The sequence below is a fragment of the Callionymus lyra genome, chromosome 14 (genome assembly GCF_982586985.1).
Source record: "Callionymus lyra chromosome 14, fCalLyr1.hap1.1, whole genome shotgun sequence".
Classification (NCBI taxonomy): Eukaryota; Metazoa; Chordata; class Actinopteri; order Syngnathiformes; family Callionymidae; genus Callionymus; species Callionymus lyra.
In genome coordinates this window covers 24,522,814-24,548,183 of record NC_141831.1, presented here as the reverse complement: position 1 = coordinate 24,548,183, position 25,370 = coordinate 24,522,814, and the positions used below count along the sequence as shown (strand labels likewise).

Genomic DNA, 25,370 nt, shown 5'->3' with positions numbered 1-25,370 from the left:
CAACTTCACTATAAGTCTTGACCCACTTTAGATCTGGACTGGTTCTGGATCGGTCCTCTGAGGTGTCCAGCTTACCTGGGACTTAAGTGGTCCTCCAGGTTCTGAGAGTTCTGGATGGTTCACCAGAAGTTACATGTCAGCAACAGTTGCGTTCAAAGTGACCCAGTCCAGCCGGGTCACTACACTTCATTCCTTCCACAGCAAAGTCACCGATGGTCCCCCCCGACCCCCCCTCCGCCCGGTCCACAGTGAGCAGACACAGGAGTTTAACCAAAAACTGCTGCTGTTGGCACAATCCGAGAGCTGGACTCACTCAAATGTGTTTTCTGGACTCAGCTCTTCTCTTTGTCATTCACTGTGTGTGTGTGTGTGCGTGTTTTTATGGGCAGTAAAGGGTCATGAGGCCCGGATGCAGTTCATGATGAAGAATCAGAACTCCAAGTGGATCAGAAACTAAACTTCAGAACTAGTAAAGGTGTAAACACAGTACAGAACCACTTAACATATTCTACACTTTGGGTTAATCGAGGGAACAGCATTGATTGCTGAAGGTTCTAACTGGGTCTGAAGGTACAGGTGTCTCCTCCATCTATTGTGGTCTCATTGTCGCCCCCTGGAGACACTCTCAGGGCAGCAGTGTTACACTTGCATTCATCTTTGTTCGGATTAAATCACAGGAAAAGAAAAAAAGAACTAACTTCAGTACCGGTTCTAGCACCAGGGACAGCACCGACACTGGACTCGGTTCCTGTGGCACCCACCCACGCACGCACACGCCCCTTCCCCACGCACGGCCCCCCCACCCGGACCACCTCTTTCTTCTCCGGTGAAGTACAACACCGAACTAAGAGCGCAGAGGTTCGGCTAGTGTTATTTTTTTCAGAACCGCCTTCTACCTGCTGCAGGTTCGGTTTTGCCGCCATCGACTCCGACCGAGCGACACACGCAGGACTCGGTTCGTGCTGCGAGGCGGAGGAAGAAGAGCTGCTTCCTGTCGAGGATGCGGACCTAAACGAACCTCGGGGACACCTGGACCGAGTCACCGCAGAATCCAGTGACGGCTGTTCGGGAAGGCTTTCTACTGACGACGGAACCGACGGTAAGAGTCCCGTTATCCCGCAGGTTCGTCCGTTAGCTTCCTCCGTTAGCCGACACCGCTGCAGCACGAGCTAGTATCAGGTCCGAAACCATCGGTTCTGTTGAACGTCAGTTTAGTTGTGATGGTGATGTGTTTTGGCGTGACTGCGATCACAGCTGCTCGGAACCACCGTGTCTTTTGTCTGAATCCGCCTGTGGATCCATCACCTGCCGGACGAAACAAAAGCCCGGTTCTGGTTTGGTGACTGTGACCCAGAGGAGGCGCAGAACCGAGCTTGGGCTGCAGCAGTGGAGATGGTGGGTGGTTCTGTTATGATTTTTTTTTATTTTACCCGGGCCGGCCTAGACTGTTTAAGCGGAACCAGGAGCTGACCCAGGTGGATGCACAGTGATGGAGCCACGCTCTGGTTCTGGTTCTGGACTCCACCGCGTGTTTCGTCAGGATTAAGCTTCGGGTCCGTGTTTGGAGATGGACCGATCAGGACCATATTTTTCTCTGTCAAACTGGATCCACCCTACGTGTTCAGAACCGGATGGTCTCTTTTCTTGTCTGACAGCACGTGCCGGCATTCATGTGTTTACCCTCTCCCGAAGACATTCTTCCATCCTTCCATCCATCCATCCATCCTTTCATCCTTTCATTCTTCCATCCTTCCTTCCATCCATCGATCCTTATATCCATCCTTCCATCCATCCTTCCATCCTTCAATCCTTCCATCCTTCCATCCTTCCATCCTTCCATCCTTCCATTCTTCCATCCATTGGTCAATGTTTCAAGTCATCGCCAGAAGAAGAACTCCAAGTTGAACTTCCCTCAAGAGTGTCATGTATGATGTTTAAAACTGAAGGAAGATGGTCAAACCAGTTTAATGCACATTATAGTGCTTGGAGCTAAACTGAGTTTTCTCCTCAATCAGGAACTTGTATCACTCCTGTGGTTCTGACCTGTGTTGGAGGGTTTTCTCTGAAGTCTACAGGCTAATTGAGGTTTAATTTGAACAAGAACCGAGCCCTGCTGGGATCCATGGTCCAACTCATCCAAGAGTGGCTCTGCTTATTCCCTTATCATAGTTGACTGAAGCTTGTTACTTTTGCTACTTGACTTGGCTTAGAAGTTGTAATGCCCGTCTTGACGTGCCCCCAAACCCTTGTTCTTTATTCAGAGTTTCAGACTGAATTGGGAATCGGGGTGTGCACGAGTAGGTCTGTGTGTCGCACATGTGGTGAGGGGCGGCTGCACTGATCCTGGTATTCAGGGTGGATCTGGTTCTGGTCTGTCCAAACAGGAAGCTGCTGCAGACTCTTGCTGACTCTACTATTGTAACAGTGCACCCGGTGGCTTGGTCTTTGTTGGCGGTCCGACCCGTTAATGCTGGTCAGTGGCGAGTGAGCGGGTCAGAGTGTCTTGTCAGCTCATTACGGTCATTGTGTGTTCCAGGACCGTTCACGCGTTGACACACGAATTGTCAAGTTGTTCCGGTCCTGTGCTGTCCTAGGTTGGAGTGTGTGCTCGTGCGCATCTGTGTGATGGTTCTGCAGGACCAGATCGACACCGTTAAACATGACCTTGAAGGAACCTGAACTATTGTCTTAGTCCGACTAATTTACCGATGTAATCCAGTTAACCACTAGATTAACCAGCGTGTAGCCATTGGATTGATTAAAATCAGACCAGGTAAAGTCAACTCCTCAGAAGAAGTCAGGTCATCATCTGATCTTTATAAATGACAGAGAAGTTGTGTTTTACTAGATGGCATTAGTCAAAGGGATCACTTGAGCACTCCCTGGGGGTGCCAGGGTTTATGATGATCCCATTGTGAAACCATCAAATGAACAAGGAGTGACTGCAGACATTTCTGAGCACTTTATGGCAACTTAAGTCTCCATCAATTCCGAGCGGAATTCACTAAATCAATACAGTTCTTTGTATCTATCTATATAAATATCAGCAGTGCCAGACCATGGAGGATAGAACCACTAAACTATCATCAAACAAAATGTTCATGAGCATTTCTTATTTATGAGGCTTAATATCTTCTTTATATTTATTTTCTTCTATTCTAAAAAATACATTTGTATTTTCTTTTACATTTTCTCTCCTTATTTTTGCCTTTGTCCTTCATCTTATAGTACGCTTGACACATGTTTTCTCATTCCCATGTAAATTATAACTCTTCAGCTGCAAGTTTGATGGAAATGGAATTCAGTTATTGACTCATTTAAGAAGAGTCGGTTCAGACGATCATGTTTCCAATCAAAAGGAGGTTGTTGTTCACCTGAGGCGGCAATATCCCATCATGACAAGGAGCTGTCGGCTGCCACCAACATGTGTGTGTCTCCTCTATCAGTGTGTACTTGTGTCTCAACATCATTCCTCTTTTCCTCTTCTGTGCGTTGATTGTTCCCAAATGCACCGGCAGATCCACCAAAATGGGGTTGGGGGATGAGGATGGGGGGGGGGGTGTTGAGAGGTTTTGGCATCCAGCCTGCGGCGTGGCTAGTCTTTCTTCTGCTGTGAATGGAGCTATGACGTCAGGACGGACACTAAAGTGTAAGTGTATGGCCAGTAAAAAGCCTGCAGGCCTCGGCTTTCCCCCCGTCAAAACTTATGCAACAGTGTCCGGTCCACACACTTTAAGATGGACCAGGTCAGGTCTGGACTGTGGATTAGAACCCCCCACGGCCCCACCCAACCCTGTCTGCCTTTTATTCTCAGCTGACCTGATTTGTCTTCAGTTACCGTGGTGACCACGTGTCTGGAGGAGCTCCGAACCCCGATGAGAGATGCTGTGTGTGTGTGTTGTCAGTAGGTCAGAGGATTGTTTGTTCATTGATGAGTGATTAACTTGGACATGAACTGAGACTCACAGACCCCCCCTACCCTCACTCCTCCTCTCTCCATGCACCCCCACTGACAGATTGTGGGGTTTTTGTGCTGCTAGATTTCCTGCTGTGACACTTTGGCAATTTAATCCGGATGATAATCTAATGTGTTTCCGCCTAGGACCACTATATGGCGGTGATGATGACCTTTAACCTGACTGAGGGGCATTAAACCTTTTCCTCTAATTCTATCTATTCCCAGCTCCTTAATCTGGCTAATTCCCATCTAACAAGATTATTTTATCGTCAGCATGTTCACCATCATAAACTCTTTTTTATCATTGTCATTTAAACATTGTCATGTAGAAACCTGATGGCCACCAGAATTACTGATATTGTTGTTTTTGTCGTTGCCACTTGGGGCGAGTGTTGGCGTTAACGTCCCTTTCTTGTGTGCAGGGGGGTCCGGCCCGGCAGCGCCATGAGCACCATCTCGCCGACGGACTTCGACAGTCTGGAGATCCAGCAGCAATACAACGACATCAACAACCGCTGGGACCTCGCAGCCGAGACCGACTGGGACAATGAGAACAGCTCGGCCCGACTCTTCGAGCGCTCTCGGATCAAAGCCCTTGCAGGTACGTGTGTTTTTAAAAAGGTCAGTGTCAGCTCTTTGTTGGAGTGTCACTGGACTGTAGTGACAATCCTGACCATCATAACTGGACTTAAAATGGAGCACAAATGGAAACGACAAATAAGATCACAGTCAGTGCACTTGGTCTACGGACCGGGTCTACGGACCGGGTCTACGGACCGGGTCTTGGTTGTCTCCTCTGGAAGGTGTAGACAAGAGCACATAAGGTAACTGGACCTCAGAACCTGCACATTTTCTCCTCTGCTTTCAGGACCTAATTAACTCACTCATCTGAGGAACCAGCCTAATTGGTTCTGTCTCAGAGGACCAGAGTCTCTTTTAGATCAGCACCAGATTCGGAATGAGGACAAATTAGTAAATCCAGCACTAGAGACCCACATGATCCAGAACCAGCTGCAGTTTCATGCTGACTCCAGCAGAGGGAACTGTGTGTTTATGTTTGTGTTGAGTGTGTGTGCATGTACTGTATGTGTGTTTGTGTTTGTGTGCTCGAGCAGCTCTACAAGTCTGAACTGGAGCTCCTGGTTTATATCTCAGCAGTCATGTTCCTTCAGGTCTACTTCATTTCAAAACTTCCTGTGTTAAGCTGCATCACTTCCTGTTTCCTGTGTGTGTCAATCATCTTGACACTACTGTGAGAAAGATGATTCTAATGCAGGTTTCCTCATTATAACCCTGCATACTTTAGCTCCCATAGTCAGACGTGAACTTCTGACCCAGATTGACCTGTCAATCAAAAAAGTCTCCTATTTGGTTAAAGACTGACCTCCTCACTTACAAAGCTGAATCTTTTTTTCTCAATTCAATTTCATTTAAACTGTCAAATCATAACATTTTAATCGGGTTTGGGTCTCTCGGGCATGACGAGGTCGACTCTGTCTTGAGTTTGACATGTCGGCCTGGAGTTTCAGATTGATGGAGCTGCCATGATGTGACCTTTATTAACCGGGGGACCGTCCGTGTACGTGACTCTTTGGCAGCAGTTTTGGACCTTTTATCTGATTCTTCCACTCACCTCCACCTGTTATGGAGAAGGTTGGGAATTTTGGCACGTCAGAACCGGACCCAGAACAAAGGCACCATAGGTCAATATCCACCTGCAGACTGAAGTCTTGGGTCTGGTCTGCTACAGAAAAAGTGGACTGGCCACGCCCACTCTTGACTAATCTGCCTCAGGTTACAACAGAGATGGTTTAGCGTCCCTCCCCCTCTGCTGATCCTCCCCCCTTGTCCCCTGCAGCTCCTCCCTGAACACACCTTTTGTAAATGCCACAATCCTACAAGCGCCAGTAGCTCTGTTTACTCACGACTGCCCACAGCCGGTTCTCTGGCTTCAGGACGGTCTGGACTGCAGTGCCGAACAGGACCAGGATTCTCGTTGTGTAAAGATTGTGAGCAGGAAGCGTCTTCTTCAAGCCTTGAACCTGCTGTACCACGTCCTGGCCCAGCCACACGGAGGCGCTGCAGCTGAAGTGACAACTATTCATATTTGTAGACTCTTGAGTCTCTGCCGGGTTATGCAGCAGGACTCCTTCTCACTGAGGATCTGACCTGGACTTGGACTCTCTGAGGAACCATGGAGTGGGACCACCGAGACCACCGGGACAGAGAACCCTGTCTGTCCCCGGCCGCTTTTGTCAATCAGGTCCAGTACTCCAACATCCTGGAAGGTCGCTTTAAACAGCTTCAAGGTAAGACTGCCGTGTGAACAGGTCCAACAAGGACTCTATCTGAGATGGAACTCTTATGATCCAGACGGAGTCCCAAACACAGGGATTACCTCCAGATCACCTGATCACCACCTGTGCTGCTTTATCTGATTACTGCAGTAGAAGGACATACTTCTGCCTTTGTCCTCTCATCTTCGGTCAGGTCCTCCCTGTCCTTGTACCCTCACATCTCGCCTTAGTCGTGTGCGAGTCCACCACGTCCATCAGGTTACAGGGGCATGAGTTTGTTCAAGTCCTTCACGTGTTCTTGGACCAGATAAAACCAAAACTACTCATCCGACTAGCTTGCTTGTCCTGCTGGTTGTTTTGGAACCAGAGAGTAAATTTACAAACAAGGTTTGGTCATCAGTCACGGACCTGGTCTCCGCAAACAGAGCCTGAGTGTCGACGTGCTTCGTGGAGGGTGCCACGGACATGCATGAATTAGCCATTTTTCCAGCCCGATCTTACTCTCGCAGGTCGGGTCCAAGAAGGATAGACTTGATGAAATCAGCAAGTCTGCCATGTACATGAGTGGTATTTGTGGAACACAGATGACATCATCAGTGGTTCTGAAGATGGAACTACACACCTGGGACGTTCTTCGGCGCCTCCTACCTGAATTTCCTGTCTGACTGGCCCAGGGCTCATTCTTCAGTCCCTCTCTCGCTAGTGTCTGTTGGGCAGTCAAATACTTCACACACGCTTGTTCACTGGCTTTTGTTTGTTTCTGACGTCCTCGTTAATGCGAGGTCATGTGACCCTCGGCAGAGGACAGGAATTTTCGAGTTCAGTTTCCTCGGGCGTATCTTGTCCTGCAGCAGAGACAGATGTGTCGCATGTGTTTAAATTGGGAAAAAGCACTTTAATGTTTGTTACATGAAACCGTTGCTGAGGTCATAAGGATGCAACAAGTTAGTGACCACCAGGAGGCCAGAGTCCTAAATGGACCACCACTGACTATACTCGTGAAACAGAAACACTAATGAGATGGAGAGCCTGTAAAGATCTGGTTTCTGAGTCTTTGCTCTTGCTAAGAAAACCCAGGGAAATCCCTCTAGGCCCCTGAGTTGACCATGATAAAAACTGAGTCTTCAAGATTCCTGACCTCGAATGAACCTGTTTAAAAACTGAATAAACTGCTAGCATACATTCTTGTGTACACCTCCACAACTGCTAATTTAGTTTCACACAAACGTCTACACAGCTGGTAGCTTAGCATCATGTTTACATCTGCTAGGTTAGCGCTATGCTTACTTCTACACGTCTGCCAGCTTAACTTCATGTTCATTTCCACACAGCTTATAGCTTAGCTCCATGCTTACTTCTCCACGGCAGCTATCTTAACTTCATGTTTACTTCTGTACTGCTATTAGCTCAGCTCCATGCTTACTTTTACACAGCTACTTGCTAAACTGCATGCATATACACTGTTGCTAACTTAGCTGTGCATTAACATAAAGACCCCTGCTATCTTGGTTCTATTCTTAGTTTTACATGGCCTCTACCTTAGCTTCATCTTTAGTTAGATAAATATATAGTTACTTTATTGATCCCCTGAAGAAATGATTTTGTTTTTCTTGCAGCAATAACACATCCATCCATACAAGCATCTATAAATACATGTAAAACAATCAAACTAATGAATAAATACAATAAATACATTTAAATATTGCTGGAAACTCAGGAAAGTATTGATTTATTGCATTTTTAACTTTTAATCATCTGAAAAACAAAACAAATAAAAGGATAACAAGCATGCATTCTAAACGGTACAGTATGATCGTAATAATAAAGGATCACATGACTCTTAGAGCGTTGCAATGATGCGCTGCTCCAGACGTTTATTTCATCCTTTTGGATTACATTTACAATAAAGTTTAGCAAGAAAACACATTGGTTTATATTACGTGGTGCCATTTGTGATTGGTTAGATTTAGGCACAAAAGACTTACATAAATATAATTTGTCTCATGTCATTGCCACTAGGACTTTTACTGTAGACCACAAGACCAAACTGAAGGTCCAGGGTAGTCTTGTAAGTGAATTTAATGAACTGGACCTTCCACAGACTACATTGGTGAAAGTAATGTGACCTTTAGTCTTATTTGAACAGTTCCACCAATATTGACAGTTGCTCTGGGTCCAACTAGTCCAGATGTGTGAGGGGGGGTGTGGTTCTGAGCTGTGGGGCAAAGCTGCTACAGTTTGACCACGAAGAGGAAGTGGTTCTGGTGACTGCTCTTATTATTTACAAGTTGTTTTTAATCTTGACTGAATTAAAAGACAACAGGTTGATGGGTCTCATCTGTGTAAACATTCTTCACTGACATCAAAGTGTTTTCTGATCAGCTGACTTGTCAATCAAGTGGTTGGATGAGAAAACTTGTTGATATTCCCAGCAGCAGATAATTCATTTGGGTTCTTGGTGAGACCCGAGGGTTGTTTCCGGATTCCTGGGGGCTTCAATCTGCAGTTCACGTTTGTGTGACTGACCCAGTCTGAAGGTCAGCAAGCTGATTAGACATTTATTCATGGTTTCTGGTAGGTTATCGCCCTGGTGAAGGTTGTTTCACTCGAGACGGAACCAGACCTCGCCAAAACAACTGATAATGCTCTGGACCAGAACAGATCTTACAGTTTCAGTCGTGGACTTGGACCAGATCTTTGGTGTTTTCGACAGCAAGGTGTTAGAACCAGTTTGTTGTCTCTGGATCTCAGGTGTATATTATGTAGCGTCAGAAAGCTCCTGCATGTCTAGGATCTGACGTCTGAATGTTTTCAGTCAACAGCCGCCAGGTCAGTCGGTTATAGTCTGTTGTCATGTTTCACAAGATTAGCGTCTCATCAACAGAACCATCATGCGCGGAGAAACGCGGCAGATCAACAAACCTCTCATCGTCTCACACAAGTTCTGACCCATAATTATCTCAAATCACTGGCTAGAGTCTCCACGGTCGGGTCACTGGCGCCGAGACACTCATGACAGACGCCTCCAATCCACTCCATAGCGTTCCTTTTTGTGCCCACTTCCTAGTTCCCCAAATCTACAGGGTCCTGTCTGTGCTAAATGAACTCCATGTCTCATTTACGAGTTCATGATCCAAGTGTGGGGGACATTTTGCCAACTGGTGGTTTTTAGATCTGTGGATTTTCCCCCTTTGATCGAAAACGATTTATTTTGACTCGTTCGTTCAATTCAGTTGCCACGACACCTACCTCACCTGTAATTAGAGGCATTGTCTGTCTCGGCATCGAGTAGCTGGAGACGGGAAGTGGGGCTGGAAGCAGCGTTTGTGTGTGTATCCCCTTGATGACGGTTACAAACACACTAACACTGGTGTGACATCTTAAACAGTCTTGTCATTAGAAGAAAAAAAACAGTCATCTTCGGGCCCCGAGACCACGGTGGGTTCTGTCAGAACATGACCAGGCCCAGTCTGGAATGTAGTTTCCCCCGCCCCGGACAATCTTCCACGCCCTGCAGCCTGAAGCAGGTGGACCATGATCATAATCCGGGCTGACTGTGTTCTTGAATTTTTCACTGGCGTCTATGTGTTCTGACCCACTTCCTGGATGGATCCAGGTTTTGTTTGTAAAACACAAGTTCTGTCTGGATGCTGTTTAGACCTGCAGTAGAATCTGGGTCAGCTTGGGTGAGATTAACTTCTTACTCTGGGTCCATCTGTCCAAGTCTCATCTCAGCGAGATCAGTTATCTTCTACTTTGGAACCTCTCAGGTCCAGACTGAAGTCAGACCCACTAGTCTTAAAGTTGGTGTTTGTAAAGTTTGTTGATGAAGAAACCTGTTCATTAAACATTTTCTTTACTTTTTACCAGTGGTTAGGCCATGTATTCCAAATAACCTTTATTGAACTTCATGATCTCAATATTCCTTAAATCTTACTTTTTCTTTTTTTATATGAAAAAAAAAAACTCTTGTTTAACAGAATATATATTTGTCCACATAAATGGGATAGCCATAAGTAAAACAAATGTTGTTTTCTATTTTGGTTTCAATCAACTGAAACAATCTTACACATTCAACAAGTATATCTGAAAACAAAACACATGGACACTGAAATACTCTACCTTTGAAGTCAAAATAAAAATTATAAAACCTTAATATACATGACATGGTAGTTGTCATCTATGTAACTGTGTCTGACTTCTCTAAATGTGAAATGTTGCAAATTCACCTAATTACAATAATATTATTAAATGCACAAGATAAATGTACATGTTTTGAAAGTTTTTGAAAATGAACCTGCCCTGTTAGGAACAGAAAGACATGTTAGTCATGTTTGTATTACCAGAAAGATAACAGCCCATTAGTTATATGTTTTAACACAAAAATCGAACTTTTTAGACACCTTTGGAATGTGCAGGACTGTAAAAACCCAATTAAGTGGTTTATCAAAGTAATGTGTAAATACAACTCTAGACTTGTCTTTAAAGGAAGGACAGGTGAAGTTTAAGTTTAAGTAAGCCCATGACCTAAAGTGTGTTCAACATTTTGTTTCCTCAACAGAGGTTGACACTGCTACCTTAGATAAACTGAGACAGGACAAGACATTGTGAATTTGGTACCATGTGGGGGGGCCAGTACTATGAAGGGAGGCACAGAGGTAACGTCCATCTAATCACACCTCTGGTCCCCACAGATGAGCGAGAGGCCGTGCAGAAGAAGACGTTCACCAAATGGGTCAACTCCCACCTGAGCCGGGTTACCTGTCGCATCGGGGACCTGTACACAGACCTGCGAGATGGACGCATGCTGATCCGCTTGCTGGAGGTCCTCTCGGGAGAGCAGCTGGTCTGTGTCTCAAACCTCTGGTTGTCGTCGTGATGTGTGTAACATTCTCTTCGCTCTACAGCCGAGACCAACGAAGGGCCGCATGAGGATCCACTGTCTGGAGAATGTGGACAAGGCACTGCAGTTCCTCAAGGAGCAGAAGGTCCACCTGGAGAACATGGGCTCCCATGATATTGTAGATGGAAACCACCGGCTGACCCTCGGCCTCATCTGGACCATCATCCTTCGCTTCCAGGTAGCGCTGCACGCCAAACTTCCTGGGGTTTATGTCAGTAGGCAGGACCTCCCCTTCATCTGAACGTTCTACCCACAGATCCAGGACATCAGTGTAGAGACGGAGGACAACAAGGAGAAGAAGTCGGCCAAAGACGCTCTGCTGCTATGGTGCCAGATGAAGACGGCTGGGTAAGAACCTTTCGACTCCTCTGATTGGATTCTGACTCACTAGTTGTCGTTTCCCTGCAGATATCCCAATGTCAACATTCACAACTTTACCACCAGCTGGAGAGACGGTCTGGCCTTTAACGCCATCGTGCACAAGCACAGGTCAGCCTCTTGACCCCTCGCTCGGTCTTCTGTTTCTAAGCTCACTCTAAATGGGTCACCAATCTCTGCAGGTCAGACCTCATCGAGTTTGACTCCCTGAAAAGGTCCAATGCCCACTACAATCTTCAGAATGCCTTCAATGTGGCTGAAAGGGAGCTGGGACTGACCAAGCTGCTCGATCCCGAAGGTAACTCTGGTTTCAAAGTGGACCGAGCTATCACATGTGTGGACGTTTCTGAATGTTCGGAACTTTTCAGACGTGAACGTGGACCAGCCAGATGAAAAATCCATCATCACCTATGTGGCCACCTACTACCATTACTTCTCCAAGATGAAGGCTCTGGCTGTGGAGGGAAAGAGGATCGGGAAGGTCAGTGACCCGGTCTAAACCACGTTTCACCTGCTTGGGTTTCCTCAACTCACCCCAATTCTCCTGCAGGTCCTGGACTACGCCATTGAGGCGGACCAGTTGATCGAGAAGTACGAGAGTCTGGCGTCGGAGCTGCTGCAATGGATCGAGCAGACCATCCTGACCCTGAACGACAGACAGCTGGCCAACTCTCTTAGCGCCGTCCAGAACCAGCTACAAGCCTTCAACTCTTACCGTACTGTAGAGAAACCCCCAAAGTGAGTCCTGAGTCCAGAGGGTTTACCGATCCTTATGTGAGCAAGCATCTACCACTTGACTATGTCCACAGGTTCACAGAGAAGGGGAATCTGGAGGTTCTGCTTTTCACCATCCAGAGCAAGATGAGGGCCAACAACCAGAAGGTCTACGTGCCGCGAGAGGGCAAACTCATCTATGACATTAACAAGGTGAACTGTGCATTACAATTTTTACCCTGTTACAGTTTAACTCATGACTTTTGACCAGTGAACTTTAGGTAAAAGCAGAGAACCTGAAAGCATGTCACGTAAACACTTGTGTCGTCAGGCATGGGAGCGACTGGAGAAGGCAGAGCATGAGCGCGAACTGGCGCTGAGGAACGAACTGATCCGACAGGAAAAGCTGGAGATGCTCGCGGCACGTTTCGACCGCAAAGCTGCAATGAGGGAAACGTGGCTGAGCGAGAACCAGCGGCTGGTGTCGCAGGTACGTACATGCAGAAGGAACTGGTGACGCCACAGCCACATCCTTGACGGTACTTTTGCGCAGGATAACTTCGGCGCTGACTTGGGCGCCGTGGAGGCGGCAACAAGGAAGCATGAGGCCATCGAGACGGACATCGGGGCTTACTGGGAGCGTGTGGCTGCAGTGGAGTCTGTCGCAAGAGAGCTGGAGACAGAGAACTACCATGATGTACGGAGAGTGATGGCCCGCCGAGACAACGTTCTGCGGCTGTGGGAATACCTGAAGGAGCTGCTGGCTGCAAGGCGCGAAAGACTCAATGCTCACCGGGACCTCCAGAGGCTGTTCCAGGAAATGCGCTATATCATGGACTGGATGGCTGACATGAGGGTGAGAATACTATACACACCAAAAACAGAAAGTGTTTTCAGAATATAAATGTTTTTGTTAGTAATTAATATAATATAAATATTATATAAGAATTGAAAAGAAGAATATTGAAGGTTAAATTAAAAGACAATTTATATCACATTATTTTATATGCAGCTAAGAGAGAGGATAATAAAGGATTTAATTAAAGATCAATTCAATTATTATTCAGAAATGTAAAAATGTCTAGTTAAGACGATTTCTATTTCTTTTTAAATGTATTTTTTTTTTAGTAAATATGAGAAATTGGAAATGGTTAATAGAAGGACTGTTTATCACTAGGTTCCTTGCTATACAAATTATTGATATACTTCATACCCTACATACTACATACATTCTTAATGATGTCCGTCTTTAAGAAAATTCCAAATTTCCCTATTTACCATACGATAGTGGGCCACAAAGTTTTCTCTGTCGAATTTGAACACTAGATGAATACAAATAAAAATAAAAATTAAAATGTAATTACGTGTTACGCAATGTACATCGATCCTTTCACTGCTGAAATTTAGTGGGTCACTCTATACAAGAATCCTCCCAGTAGTGTATTGGTAACTCAACGTTTTGAATTTGAATATTACACTGGTGTAAATAGGTGTTGAAAGCTTTTTGCAGACAACTTAAAATGAATTGTTGCTAAAGCAACACTACTGAGGATTGAACATTTTTTCTGGTGCTAGACTGTAAAAACTGAAGCTGTGACATTTTAAATGGTTTTGGTTCCGTGCTGAGGTTAATTTGATCTTTGATGTTCCAGAGTCGCCTGCAGTCTCAGGACAGTGGCAAACATCTTCACGACGTCTTGGACCTCCTTCAGAAACACACGCTGGTGGAGGCTGACATCTCAGCCCAGTCTGAGCGTATCCGAGCGGTCCAGGTCTCGGGCATGAACTTCGTCTCACCAGACCAAAGTAAGTTCAAGCAGACGACGTCACTGTCGATGCAGACCGTCACTGACTCTGCTCGATTCACAGCCTACAAGCCGTGCGAGCCTGGCCTGGTCAGCAAGAAGGTGGAGCTCTTGGGTCAGGTGTACGAGGAGCTTGGCCAGCTGGCCGAGAAACGCCGTGAACGCCTGGAGGATTCCCGTCGGCTGTGGCAGTTCCTGTGGGACCTTGGTGAGGAGGCGGCCTGGATCAGAGAGCAGGAGCAGATCCTGTCTAGTGGGGACTGCGGGCGAGACCTAACTTCGGCGCTCAGGCTGCTCAGCAAGCATGAAGCCTTCAGGGATGAGATGGCAGCCCGGTTTGGCCCACTGAACAACAGCATTGCTGCAGGGGAAGCCCTGGTCTTGGAGGGACACTTTGGAGCTCCCGAGGTCACCGAGAGGATCCAAGATATTCGGGCTCAGTGGTCCCACTTGGAAGAGGTAATTAGAAAAGTCTGGTTCTGGTCCATGTCCATGTCCATCTAAGCTTTCACTACTACTACTGTCCAGAGCACAAAACTGCGAGAGCGCCGTCTGCGGGAGGCAGTGGCCCTGCACCAGTTCCAGACTGATGCTGACGACATGGAGGTCTGGATCATGGAGACCCTACGGCAGGTCACCAGTCCCGAGGTGGGACACGACGAGTTCTCCACGCAGACGCTGACTCGGCAGCAGAAGGAGGTGGAGCAGGAGATTCAGAGCCACAGGCCACTCATCGACTCACTGCAGGAGCAGCTCCAGACCCTCCCTGTGGACTTCCTGCGCCTCCCTCAGGTTTGTTTACACTCAGAAGACGAAGACCTTTAACTGCACTGAGTACAAAAATCACGTTATAATTGATCTTCATTCGAGACGGAAGATGAGCAAAAGGTTATTTTTTTTAATCATTAGAGCCAGGAACACAACAGGAAACAAAACATTGTCCGTTATTCTTTCTTTTTTAATTGTAGAGAAAAAAATTAAAATGTGTTATTTTAAAAATTTGTGTGAAGACTTGATATGTTTTGACTTATTTGCCTACATTTATAAGTGAATTTAGTTTCTGGAAATGTTCCCACATTTGTATTGAATGTGTGTTGTTTTCATCAACTGTTTTTATTCAAAGAATAAAGTTAAATACAAAACACTCAAGATTTTAAAAATTATGAAAATTTGTCCCCAAATTTTTTCTTAATTGAAAAATAAAAAAAACGGCATCAAGCATTTAATACAAAATATTTATTTTGTGTTAGTGACTTAAGCAATGTTTTTCTTTTTCTTCCTTCACCCCTGGGCATGACACAAAGAGGGAAAGAAACACTTCTCAAAAATCAATTATTACTGAAGCTGGAAGTGCTGAAGATAATTCTTATCCAGTGCAAGGGTTACATAATGCAGACTGTTATCGGCCTATAAGGGGATTCTTTGGCCCTCGTCGGATGTCAAAGCAGCGTTCTGTATGAAGTCAGATTATTAAGAATTTAAAATCACAACAATATTAAATGTTACTTTTATAGCTTTATATACTACAATACACTTAAGTTAAAATAAAATGTTTGAATGTGTGCATTATTTGTATATTTCTATTCATTCACTGTGACGTGAATGCAGTAACATTACACAAAAAAATGGAAATCGAATTTAAATAAATGACATAAAAAAAACACAATTTAAACCAATCCTTCCATAAGTTATCATTTACACGCTGGTCTCCATAAGATTTGCTTCAAGTGCTCTAGTTTGATGCTGGTCTCTGCAGGTGGAGGGCAGACTTCCTACCATGGAGCAACAATACCAGGAATTGGAGTCCCTCTCAGCAGGTCGACGTCAGGCTCTGGAGCGAGCTCTGGCCCGGTACCGAATGTTCAGTGAAGCAGCGGCGTGTTCGCAGTGGGTGGAGGAGAAGGAGCAGTGGCTGCACGCCATGGAGATCCCCACCAAGCTAGAGGATCTGGAGGTGGTGCAGCAGAGGTCTGTGCCCAACATCCAGCCAGAATAGTGAAGCAGGGCCATGACCCATGTTTGTCCCTCTGCAGGTTTGAGACACTGGAGCCAGAGATGAACAATGTGGGCACTCGGGTGTCTGATGTTGACCTGGTGGCCCAGCAGCTCCTCAGCTCAGACAGCTGCAACCAAGACCAGATCTGCCAGACCCAGGACGAGCTGAATCACAGGTCTGTTCAATTATAGTTCTCTTGAATGTCCCTCTGTCTAAACATGGTCCGTTGTCGCAGGTGGACCCGGTTCCAGCAGCTGGCAGACCAAAAGAAAGTGGGCCTGGAGTCGGCATTGAACATCCAAAACTACCACCTGGAATGTAACGAGATCCAGACCTGGATGAAGGAGAAAACCAAGGTCATCGAGTCCACACAGGGTCTAGGAAACGACCTGGCGGGAGTGATGGCGCTGCAGCGCAAGCTAACAGGCATGGAGCGAGATCTTGAGGCCATCCAGGTAATAGTTATATCCTTTTCATTGCGCGGTCCAGGTCCTGATAAGTTGTCTGTCCTTTCAGGGTAAACTGGACGACCTGAAGGCCGAGGCGGAGAAGCTGGCCCTGGAGCACCCAGAACAGGCCGGTGAGATCCAGAGTCGACTGCTGGAAGTCCAGGAGGTCTGGGAGGAGCTAAATTCCACAATGAGGCACCGCGAGGAGTCTCTGGGTGAGGCCAGTAAGCTGCAGGGCTTCCTGAGGGATCTGGACGACTTCCAATCTTGGCTGTCGAGGACTCAGACAGCGGTTGCCTCGGAGGACATCCCGACTTCGCTTCCAGAGGCGGAGAGTCTGCTGACTCAGCACGAAAACATCAAGAACGAGGTAGACAACTACAAGGATGACTACGAGAAGATGAGAGGGGTGGGCGAGGAGGTGACCCAGGACCAGACCGATGCCCAGCACCTGTTCCTGGCCCAGAGGCTGCAGGCACTGGACACTGGCTGGCACGAGCTGCGTCGCATGTGGGAGAACCGGCACAGTCTGCTAGCCCAGGCCTTTGACTTTCAGAACTTCCTGAGAGACGCCAAACAGGCTGAAGCCTTCCTCAACAACCAGGTCAGAACCAGAACTTGATGTCCTACTGTAGACCACACTGACCCATCTGTGTCCTGGCAGGAGTATGTCCTGTCCCACACAGATATGCCCTCAAGCCTGCAGGGGGCAGAAGAAGCTATCAAGAAGCACGAGGACTTCCTGACCACCACCGAGGCCAGCGAGGAGAAGATCAGCAGCGTCGTGGAGGCGGGTCGGCGCCTTATCAACGACTCCAACGCCAACCTGGACAAGATCCAGGAGAAAGTTGACTCCATCCAGGAGAGGTGAGGGAGCATGACTGAGGTGACACAGTGCTGGTTCTGATATTTTTTTTTGTGCGTGTAGGCACCAGAGAAATAAGGAGGCTGCCAACGACCTTCTGACAAAACTCAAGGACAATCGAGAGCTTCAGCATTTCCTGCAGGATGGCCAAGAGGTATTAGGACCTCACAGGTCGTTGTCAAGTTTCTGTTCTTTAATGGTTCTGGTTCTCTCTAGCTCACCTTGTGGATCAATGAAAAGATGCTCACAGCCCAGGACATGTCATACGATGAGGCCAGGAACCTTCACAGCAAGTGGCAGAAGCACCAGGCTTTCATGGCTGAGCTGGCTTCCAACAAGGACTGGCTGGACAAGATCCACAAGGTCAGATTTATTTGAGATTTAGGGTTCAGGCTGGGACAGTCCTTGACGTCCATGTGTGTTTAGGAGGGTGACGCGTTGGTAGCTGAGAAGCCCGAGTTGGAGCCGGTGGTCCAGAAGACTCTGCAGGAGCTGCAACGTCAGTGGGAGGAGCTTGAGAGCACAACCAGAACCAAGGCCCAGTGCTTGTTTGACGCCAACCGGGCTGAGCTCTTCACACAGAGCTGCTCAGCTCTGGACGTCTGGCTGAAGAACCTTGGGGGTCAGCTGCACAGCGACGACTACGGTAAAGACCTTACAAGCGTCAACATCCTGCTGAAGAAGCACCAGGTACTCCTTGTTTTCCCTCCAGTCAGCACTGCCTTGGCTCTCTTTCAACATTATCTTCACCTGGCTGCAGATGCTGGAACATCAGATGGAGGTCCGGGAGAAGGAGGTCCAGTCCCTTCAGTCTCAGGCTCTGGCGCTGTCTCAGGAGGATGCCGGACTGAACGAGGTGGACGGTCTGCAGAGAGGAGTGACAAACAGCTTCTCCAACCTTCAGGCGCCGCTGCAGTTGCGCAGACAACAACTGCTTGCTTCCAAGGAGGCACATCAGTTCAACCGAGACCTAGAGGACGAGATCGTGAGTGTGTTTGTTTGTGTGTGTGTGTGTGAAAGACACATTCTGATTGGTTTCTGTCTAGCTGTGGGTGACAGAGCGGATGCCTCTCGCTGCCTCTACTGATCATGGCAAAGACCTGCCCACAGTGCAGCTCCTCATCAAGAAGAACCAGGTGAGATCATACTTTACTCTTTTTTTCTTTTTTTTTTAAAGTCTGGCATGATATTATCTGTGAATAAATATATGTTAACTAAAGATGCAAGATAAATTAATATGTGTTAAAATATATTTGGAGACAATTTCTATCTATATTTGTACAAAGAATGGATTAATACACTTGTTTTGCCGAGCTCTTTTTTTTTACAATTCTGTTCCGAATTATTCGATTTTCCTAAATTCTATTACAGTTAATCTTTATGTTTAAACTCTTGAGGTAAATAAAGTATCATAACAAACAATAACTGCACATTTCTTTCTTAATGTCATGCCATTTTTTCCCACTTTGTCCCAATATTAATAATTGATAATAACGGCTGACTCCTCAAAAGTCAACTTTCTGACACTCATTTTAATGATTTCATTTTTTCCATTGATGTTCTACGATCATTTTAAATTTGAATGGAGACATAATTTACCGTTGTTACTAAAATAAACTCTTTTTTATTTTATCTTATTAAGGCTTGTTTTTTAATCCTATGATCTAAAATCTTGAAGGAAAGTGATTTGATCTATTGACTGTTTTATTATTTAGATCATGATAAATTGTTGAACTTCTTTTTGCTAAGACTTAATTTTTTTTTTAAAATATATTTATTCTCAATTGATCGATTTGTAATTTTCATTTAATTAGATTAATATTTTTAAAAAATATTTAAGCAATTAAGTTTAGTTTTTTTTTATATTTTTCAAAATATCAATTTAATTATTTAAAATCACAGAAAACTTCAGCAACAGCCCTATGACTCTTTTAAATTATTATTCTCTACATGCTTCACAAGAGCAAACTTGACCTGGTTCTTGTGCCAAAACTGACCTGGACTTTGCTCCACATAGACCCTGCAGAAGGAGATTCAGGGCCATCAGCCCAGAATCGACGACATCCACAGACGCGGTCATGCCCAGACACAAGTGGATGGTGAGAGACAGTCGGTGCTGGAAGCCCGTCTGGCAGAGCTTCGGGAACTTTGGGACCAGCTTATCGTGGAGTCGGACAAACGTCATGTCCGACTGACTGAGGCAAACCGAGCGCAGCAGTTTTACGCAGATGCTGCCGAGGCCGAGGCATGGATGGGAGAGCAGGAACTGCACATGATGTCGGAGGAGAAAGCCAAGGTCAGTTCTGTTCTGTCCACCTACCAATGGACCCGAGTCTCTGGTACTGTGCCTCCATTTGAGTATTGTTTCGAAAACAAAATGGAATAGTGACAGAAGTTGAACAAATATAAACATGAAAATGATTTGTTCATTTTTATTTCAGATTCATAAAACGAGTTAACGAATATTATTAAATTATAATTAATAGTATCCATTAATTTAAAGAAACGATAAAAAGAAAAAAAAGAGGCGTACACCTTTTTTTATTATTAAATAACGTTGGATCTGTGTTTTGGTGAATCACCTTAGCTAACATTAACATGCGTGTGTTTGTTCAGGACGAGCAAAGTGCTCTGATGATGGTGAAGAAGCACACGATCCTGGAGCAGGCACTGGAGGACTACGCTCAGACCATCCACCAGCTGGCCAACAGCAGCCGCACAATGGTGACGAGTGACCACCCAGAGAGGTCAGCCCTGTCCAAAGGTGGTCCCGGTACCTGGTTTCTGACATGTTCTGTTCCACAGTGAGAGGATCACGCTCCGGCAGGCTCAGGTAGACAAGCTGTACGCAGGCCTGAAGGACCTGGCCGAGGAGCGGCGTGGCCGCCTGCAGGAGCGACTGAGACTGACCCAGCTGAAACGGGAGGTGGACGACCTAGAGCAGTGGATCGCAGAGCGGGAAGTGGTGGCCGGGTCTCATGAGCTCGGTCAGGACTACGAACATGTGACGGTGAGGCTCATACCAAGCATCTATATGGACCGCCTCTGACCCAGAACTACACAGATGCTGCGAGACAAGTTCCGGGAGTTTGCCCGAGACACCAGCACCATCGGTCAGGAGCGCGTGGACGGGGTCAACAATCTGGCCGACGACCTGATCGAGTCGGGTCACCCTGAGAACGCAGTGGTGGCGGAGTGGAAGGACGGTTTGAACGAGGCGTGGGCGGACCTGCTGGAGCTCATCGACACCCGCACGCAGATGCTGGCGGCGTCCTACGAGCTGCACCGCTTCCACCAGGACGCCATGGAGGTTCTGAGCCGGGTCAAGGAGAAGAGGGAAGCCCTGCCTTCAGACCTGGGCCGTGACCTCAACACGGTCCAGCACCTACACCGACAGCACCAGACTTTTGAGAACGACATTCAGGCTCTGAGCGGACAGGTCAGTAAGCGGAGGACATGACTCTCTGTGAACTCGTCACCTGACTCCGCGTGTGACCTCCAGGTGAACCAGATCCAGGATGACGCGGCCCGGCTGCAGAAGGCGTACGCGGGGGAGAAGGCGGACGACATCCACCGAAGCGAGCTCGCCGTCACAGCGGCGTGGGAGAGTCTACAGGAGGCCTGTGAGGCTCGCCGGCTCCTCCTGGTGGACACTGTGGAGAAGTTCCGCTTCTTCAACATGGTGCGAGGCCTCATGCTGTGGATGGATGGAGTACACCTGCAGATCGACGCACATGACAGCCCCAGGTGAGACCAGCAGATACCCGGACCAACAACTGCCTTCAAACATTCATAAAAAATCGCCACAATTTAATATTAGAAACTAGAAAACTATGAGTCTTTAGATATGTTGAAGCTGAAGTGAAGAAATTAAAATGAAGTGTTACTGGGTGGTAACTGCAGTTAGCACTGTTAGCCATCAGCTAATCTAGCAAGTTTACCATTTAGTATAAAATGTCCTTCAGTTGAAATAATCTTCATTTTAACAATTTATTCACAGGGTGGTAAGGTTAAGTCAACAACTATCGAACTACCAAAAAAAGAAACGAGGAGAGAATTTTAAATAACAAAAGATTGATTAAACATTTGAACAGAAAAGAGGCGGGTCCATCTCAGGTTCTGGCTCTGTTGTTGCAGGGATGTCTCCTCTGCAGGGTTAGTGATCGCACAGCACCAGGATATCAAGTCTGAGATAGAGACGCGGGCCGACAGCTTCAGCGCCTGTATTGAGATGGGCACTGGTCTGATCCAGAACAACCACTACGCTTCTGACGAGGTAAGCGGGACCACAAACCTTTCGGGTTCTCATCGGATGCTTTCCACTGACCGCTGCTGCTCCACAGATTCGAGAGAAGTTGAATCAGCTGCAGGACAAGAGGGAGAAGATCAACAAGAAGTGGCAGGACAAGATGGACCACCTACAGATAGGTATGTCCGTCTGTATGCATGCGTCTTACCCTCCAGAACAAAGATAGGATGTGGGTTCCGGCTCATGATCCGTCTTGTGTCCTCAGTTTTGGAGGTTCTGCAGTTTGGGCGAGACGCCTACATCGCAGAGTCCTGGCTGGCAGGTCAGGAGCCTTTGGTCCGGACCGCAGAACTGGGCTCCAATGTGGACGAGGTGGAGAGTCTCATCAAGCGTCACGAGGCCTTTGAGAAGCTCGCGGCGTCCTGGGAGGAACGATTTGTGCTGCTGGAGAAACTGACCACGGTGAGCAGAGCTGAACTGGACCGAACCCGGTACGATCACTGACCCTGTCGTGTGTTCCAGCTTGAGGAGCAGGAGCTGCAGAGGCGAAGGGAGGAGGAGGAGAGAGCTCGCCGCCCGCCAACACCGCCCGTCGCTGACGAGATTTTCCCGTCGGAAAACGAAGCCCACGATTCTGCGGCCCGGTAAGCAAACCATCGACCCACTAGTGTGAACTCAATTGACACAAAGCTCCCTCAACAGAACCAGCCTGGACCAGACCACCCTTAACCAGTCGGTGAACGTCAATGGTGTCCACAGTGACAACGACACGTCGCAGGTGAGACGCTCTCCGGGGTCACATCACACTTCACCTATAGCCTTTGACCTCCTGTTGCCTCAAGTGCGATAATGTCAAAGTGTCGTTTTTACTTGCGTCACATGACCAGCTTGGACATCATTAATTGGTCAGACCTTTGAGTGTGATGACTGTGAACAGTCAAAGATGTGCTACACTGAAGGTAAATCCAGGTTCAGGTTTGTCAGCTGAGGTTTGAGGTGGGAGGGGGGGGGTCCTCGTCGTCAGCAGGTTCAGGTTCACAGAGTCCTGGAGAGCTAGTGCTTCTCCTGCTGTGGTGTCCAGAGCTAAAGTCTCACCTGTCTTACCTCCAGTCCACGTCACTCTCCTCGTCTGTGGGAAGAAAGGCGGAGACTAAACGTGCGTCTCGGCCAAAACAGCGTGTGAGTACAAACTTGTTGTAGCTTTGGCTGAAGCCCCTCTCCCTTCTGCCCCCCCTCGTCGTGGCTTAGCCTCCGTAGAACCTGACCCTCCATCTGCACCCGCTGACCACCGCTGTGATGCTTCCTCATCTCACTGTGCGGCTCAGAGATTCATGTTCACGACATCAACGTCTCATTCAAGCTCAAACTTGAGTAGACGGCAGATGAGTGAAGTCATTATGACCAAGACTCTGGGCAGACCTGAGGAGAACAAGAGATCTTGAGGCGGCATTGGCGTCCCCTACTGATAAATCTTTGAGTTTCTGAGAACAGAAGGTGGAACTCCAAAACTTGAGTTAGTGTAACCCTCTGTAATTGTGTTCACGTCTGTAGAGAACAGGTCCACGTCTGGGTCTGAACCAGAGTTGGTGTTAGTGAGTCTCTTTCTGCTTACTTGGTCTTACTGCTGTTGGATGTTCTTCAGGGTTCCGAGACTGAGTCTGTGAACGGCCCAGGAAGAGATAGCGGTCTGGCCTCGTCTCGCCTTGAACCGTCCGCCACACTACCAGGCAGAGGCGGCGCCGAGTCAGAGCCGGAGACCATAGAGGGTATTCTGTGTCGGAAACACGAGATGGAGTCGCACAGCAAGAAGGCAGCGAGCAGGTCAGTCACAACCCCAGCCGACCTCTGGTGTCCTCTGTTTTTGTTTTTTTAATTATAGAAGAAAAAGAAAATCGAAAATTTTAAACATAGTGCCTTCCGAACAATTCTGTTGTTTTGGAATCCCACGTTGAATTGATATGCAGTGATATTCTTTTCATCATTTGATAAGCTGAAAGTTCCATCAATTTACTCTTTAGATATTTTCTTGTGGCACTTTTATACCAACATTTTTATGAATTTCAATTTAAAAGGATACGGAATAAAAAATATTGAATTTAGAAATCTCTTTTTTGAATTTTTAGAATTAAAATATCAAACTCTGTGTAAAAATGTTTTTAAATATTAAATACAAAATAAATGCATAATGAAAATTATTAAATGTATAAATGATTTAATAGTAATAACTGCATGAAAAGTTATTTCGATAACAGTTTTTTAATATAAAAAAAAATAGTCAAAAGGGAAATTTAATGTGGAGTTCTACAGGGACAGGACTGGGACCCAATTTGTTCATATCATACATTAAGTATATACAGTATGTGAGGTGAAAACCCCAAAACGGTAAGTCATGTGCAGATGACACAACTTTGGTAAACAGTAAGGGGATTTATTAAAACTCTAATTGAGATACGGAATTTAAAAAAATTAAAATTGGTTCAATGAAAAAACTAAAACATTGTTAGTGCAATGTTTAGGGTTTATTTTTAAATGGAAGAAGAAAACATTTATGCAATTTTGTATGAAAACTTGTTTACTGAAATTGATCCATTATATAAGATGAGCTTGAAACAAATAATTGACATTTAAGCTCTTGTTTCCTCACAGATCATGGCAGAACGTCTACTGCGTCCTGAGGAAAGGAAGTCTAGGGTTCTACAAAGACGGCAAAAGTGCGAGCAACGGAATCCCTTATCATGGTGAAGTCCCAGTCAGCCTGGGTGACGCCGTCTGTGAAGTGGCTCACGACTACAAGAAGAGGAAACATGTGTTCAAGCTGAGGTGAGAATTTGTCAAGCTCCTCTGGATGTCTACTGGTCCATCCTGATGGTGGCGATCTCTTTGTTACAGACTTGGGGATGGAAAAGAATATCTGTTTCAAGCCAAGGATGAGGTGAGCTGACACTGTCGTGGGTCTCGGTGAAAGGGTGGTCTTGTCTTCACACCTCTGGTTACTAAACTGACCGCTAAAACCTCTATCATTAGTTGATAATGAGAGTTCACGGAGGCTCCTGAGCAGCTGCAAAGATCAACGCTGGGTTAGGTTTGGGGCCAAAGACGTGTCTGACAGAAGGAATTGACGCAGAGTGTTCAGGACTAATGTGTATGGTGTGCTGTTGTAGCCAGTAAGTGATGGCGTTTATTGTTTTTCAGGAGGAAATGAGCGCGTGGATCCGCTCCATACATGGCTCCGTTCCTTCTGGACAAGGAGACTCTCCTGTAGGTGCACGGGCCCTGAACCGGGCCATGACCATGCCCCCCATCTCACCGAGCTCCGGGGACGCCAGCGGAGGCGTGGTGATGCGGAACAAGGAGGGACGAGAGAAGGACAGAGAGAAGCGGTTTAGTTTCTTCGGCAAGAAAAAGTAGTGCTTCAGTGGGAAGTCCAGAGAACCGGAACACTGGGACCAGGAGCAGGGGGAGCAGGGCAGTGGCTCCTCCTCTTCTATACTTATTTTCATGCTAACCTTCAGCTACGACGTGTCCGTTCCCGCTCCAGAGTCCGGTCCAATCCCATCGGTCTCTTTCTGCTTTTGCTGTTAATGTTTTGACCTGGACTTTGCTGTTGGTGGTTTAACACCTTTTCATTTGAATCTGTTTGGTTTCCCTAGCAGACCTTTTAGGACTGAGGTTGTGAGTTTTAGCCGCGTGCCGTCACCATCGTCCGGTTGAAAGTTCAATAATAATATTTAATAAACCAGTTGATTTTTTTTTTTT

The 25,370-nt window shown here is 46.7% G+C and overlaps 1 protein-coding gene across 1 annotated transcript; it reads left to right on the top strand.

Annotated features, from left to right (window-relative positions):
* The first annotated feature begins 848 nt into the window (after positions 1-848).
* sptbn2 (spectrin, beta, non-erythrocytic 2) lies at positions 849-25,370 on the top strand. Its single transcript, XM_087807073.1, has 40 exons — positions 849-1,105; positions 4,381-4,559; positions 6,172-6,267; positions 10,950-11,101; positions 11,163-11,336; positions 11,415-11,506; positions 11,567-11,647; positions 11,719-11,834; positions 11,905-12,017; positions 12,087-12,274; positions 12,346-12,463; positions 12,582-12,740; positions 12,804-13,106; positions 13,903-14,056; positions 14,120-14,514; positions 14,584-14,847; positions 15,812-16,023; positions 16,089-16,226; positions 16,287-16,506; positions 16,568-17,104; positions 17,165-17,367; positions 17,429-17,519; positions 17,582-17,728; positions 17,792-18,055; positions 18,126-18,350; positions 18,412-18,501; positions 19,383-19,661; positions 19,982-20,112; positions 20,171-20,375; positions 20,430-20,804; positions 20,868-21,112; positions 21,503-21,641; positions 21,709-21,793; positions 21,880-22,076; positions 22,137-22,258; positions 22,317-22,392; positions 23,257-23,435; positions 24,261-24,434; positions 24,504-24,546; positions 24,807-25,370. The coding sequence occupies exons 2-40, from the start codon at positions 4,403-4,405 to the stop codon at positions 25,020-25,022; spliced, it is 7,155 nt and encodes a 2,384-aa protein (XP_087663199.1). The 5' UTR covers positions 849-1,105; positions 4,381-4,402; the 3' UTR covers positions 25,023-25,370.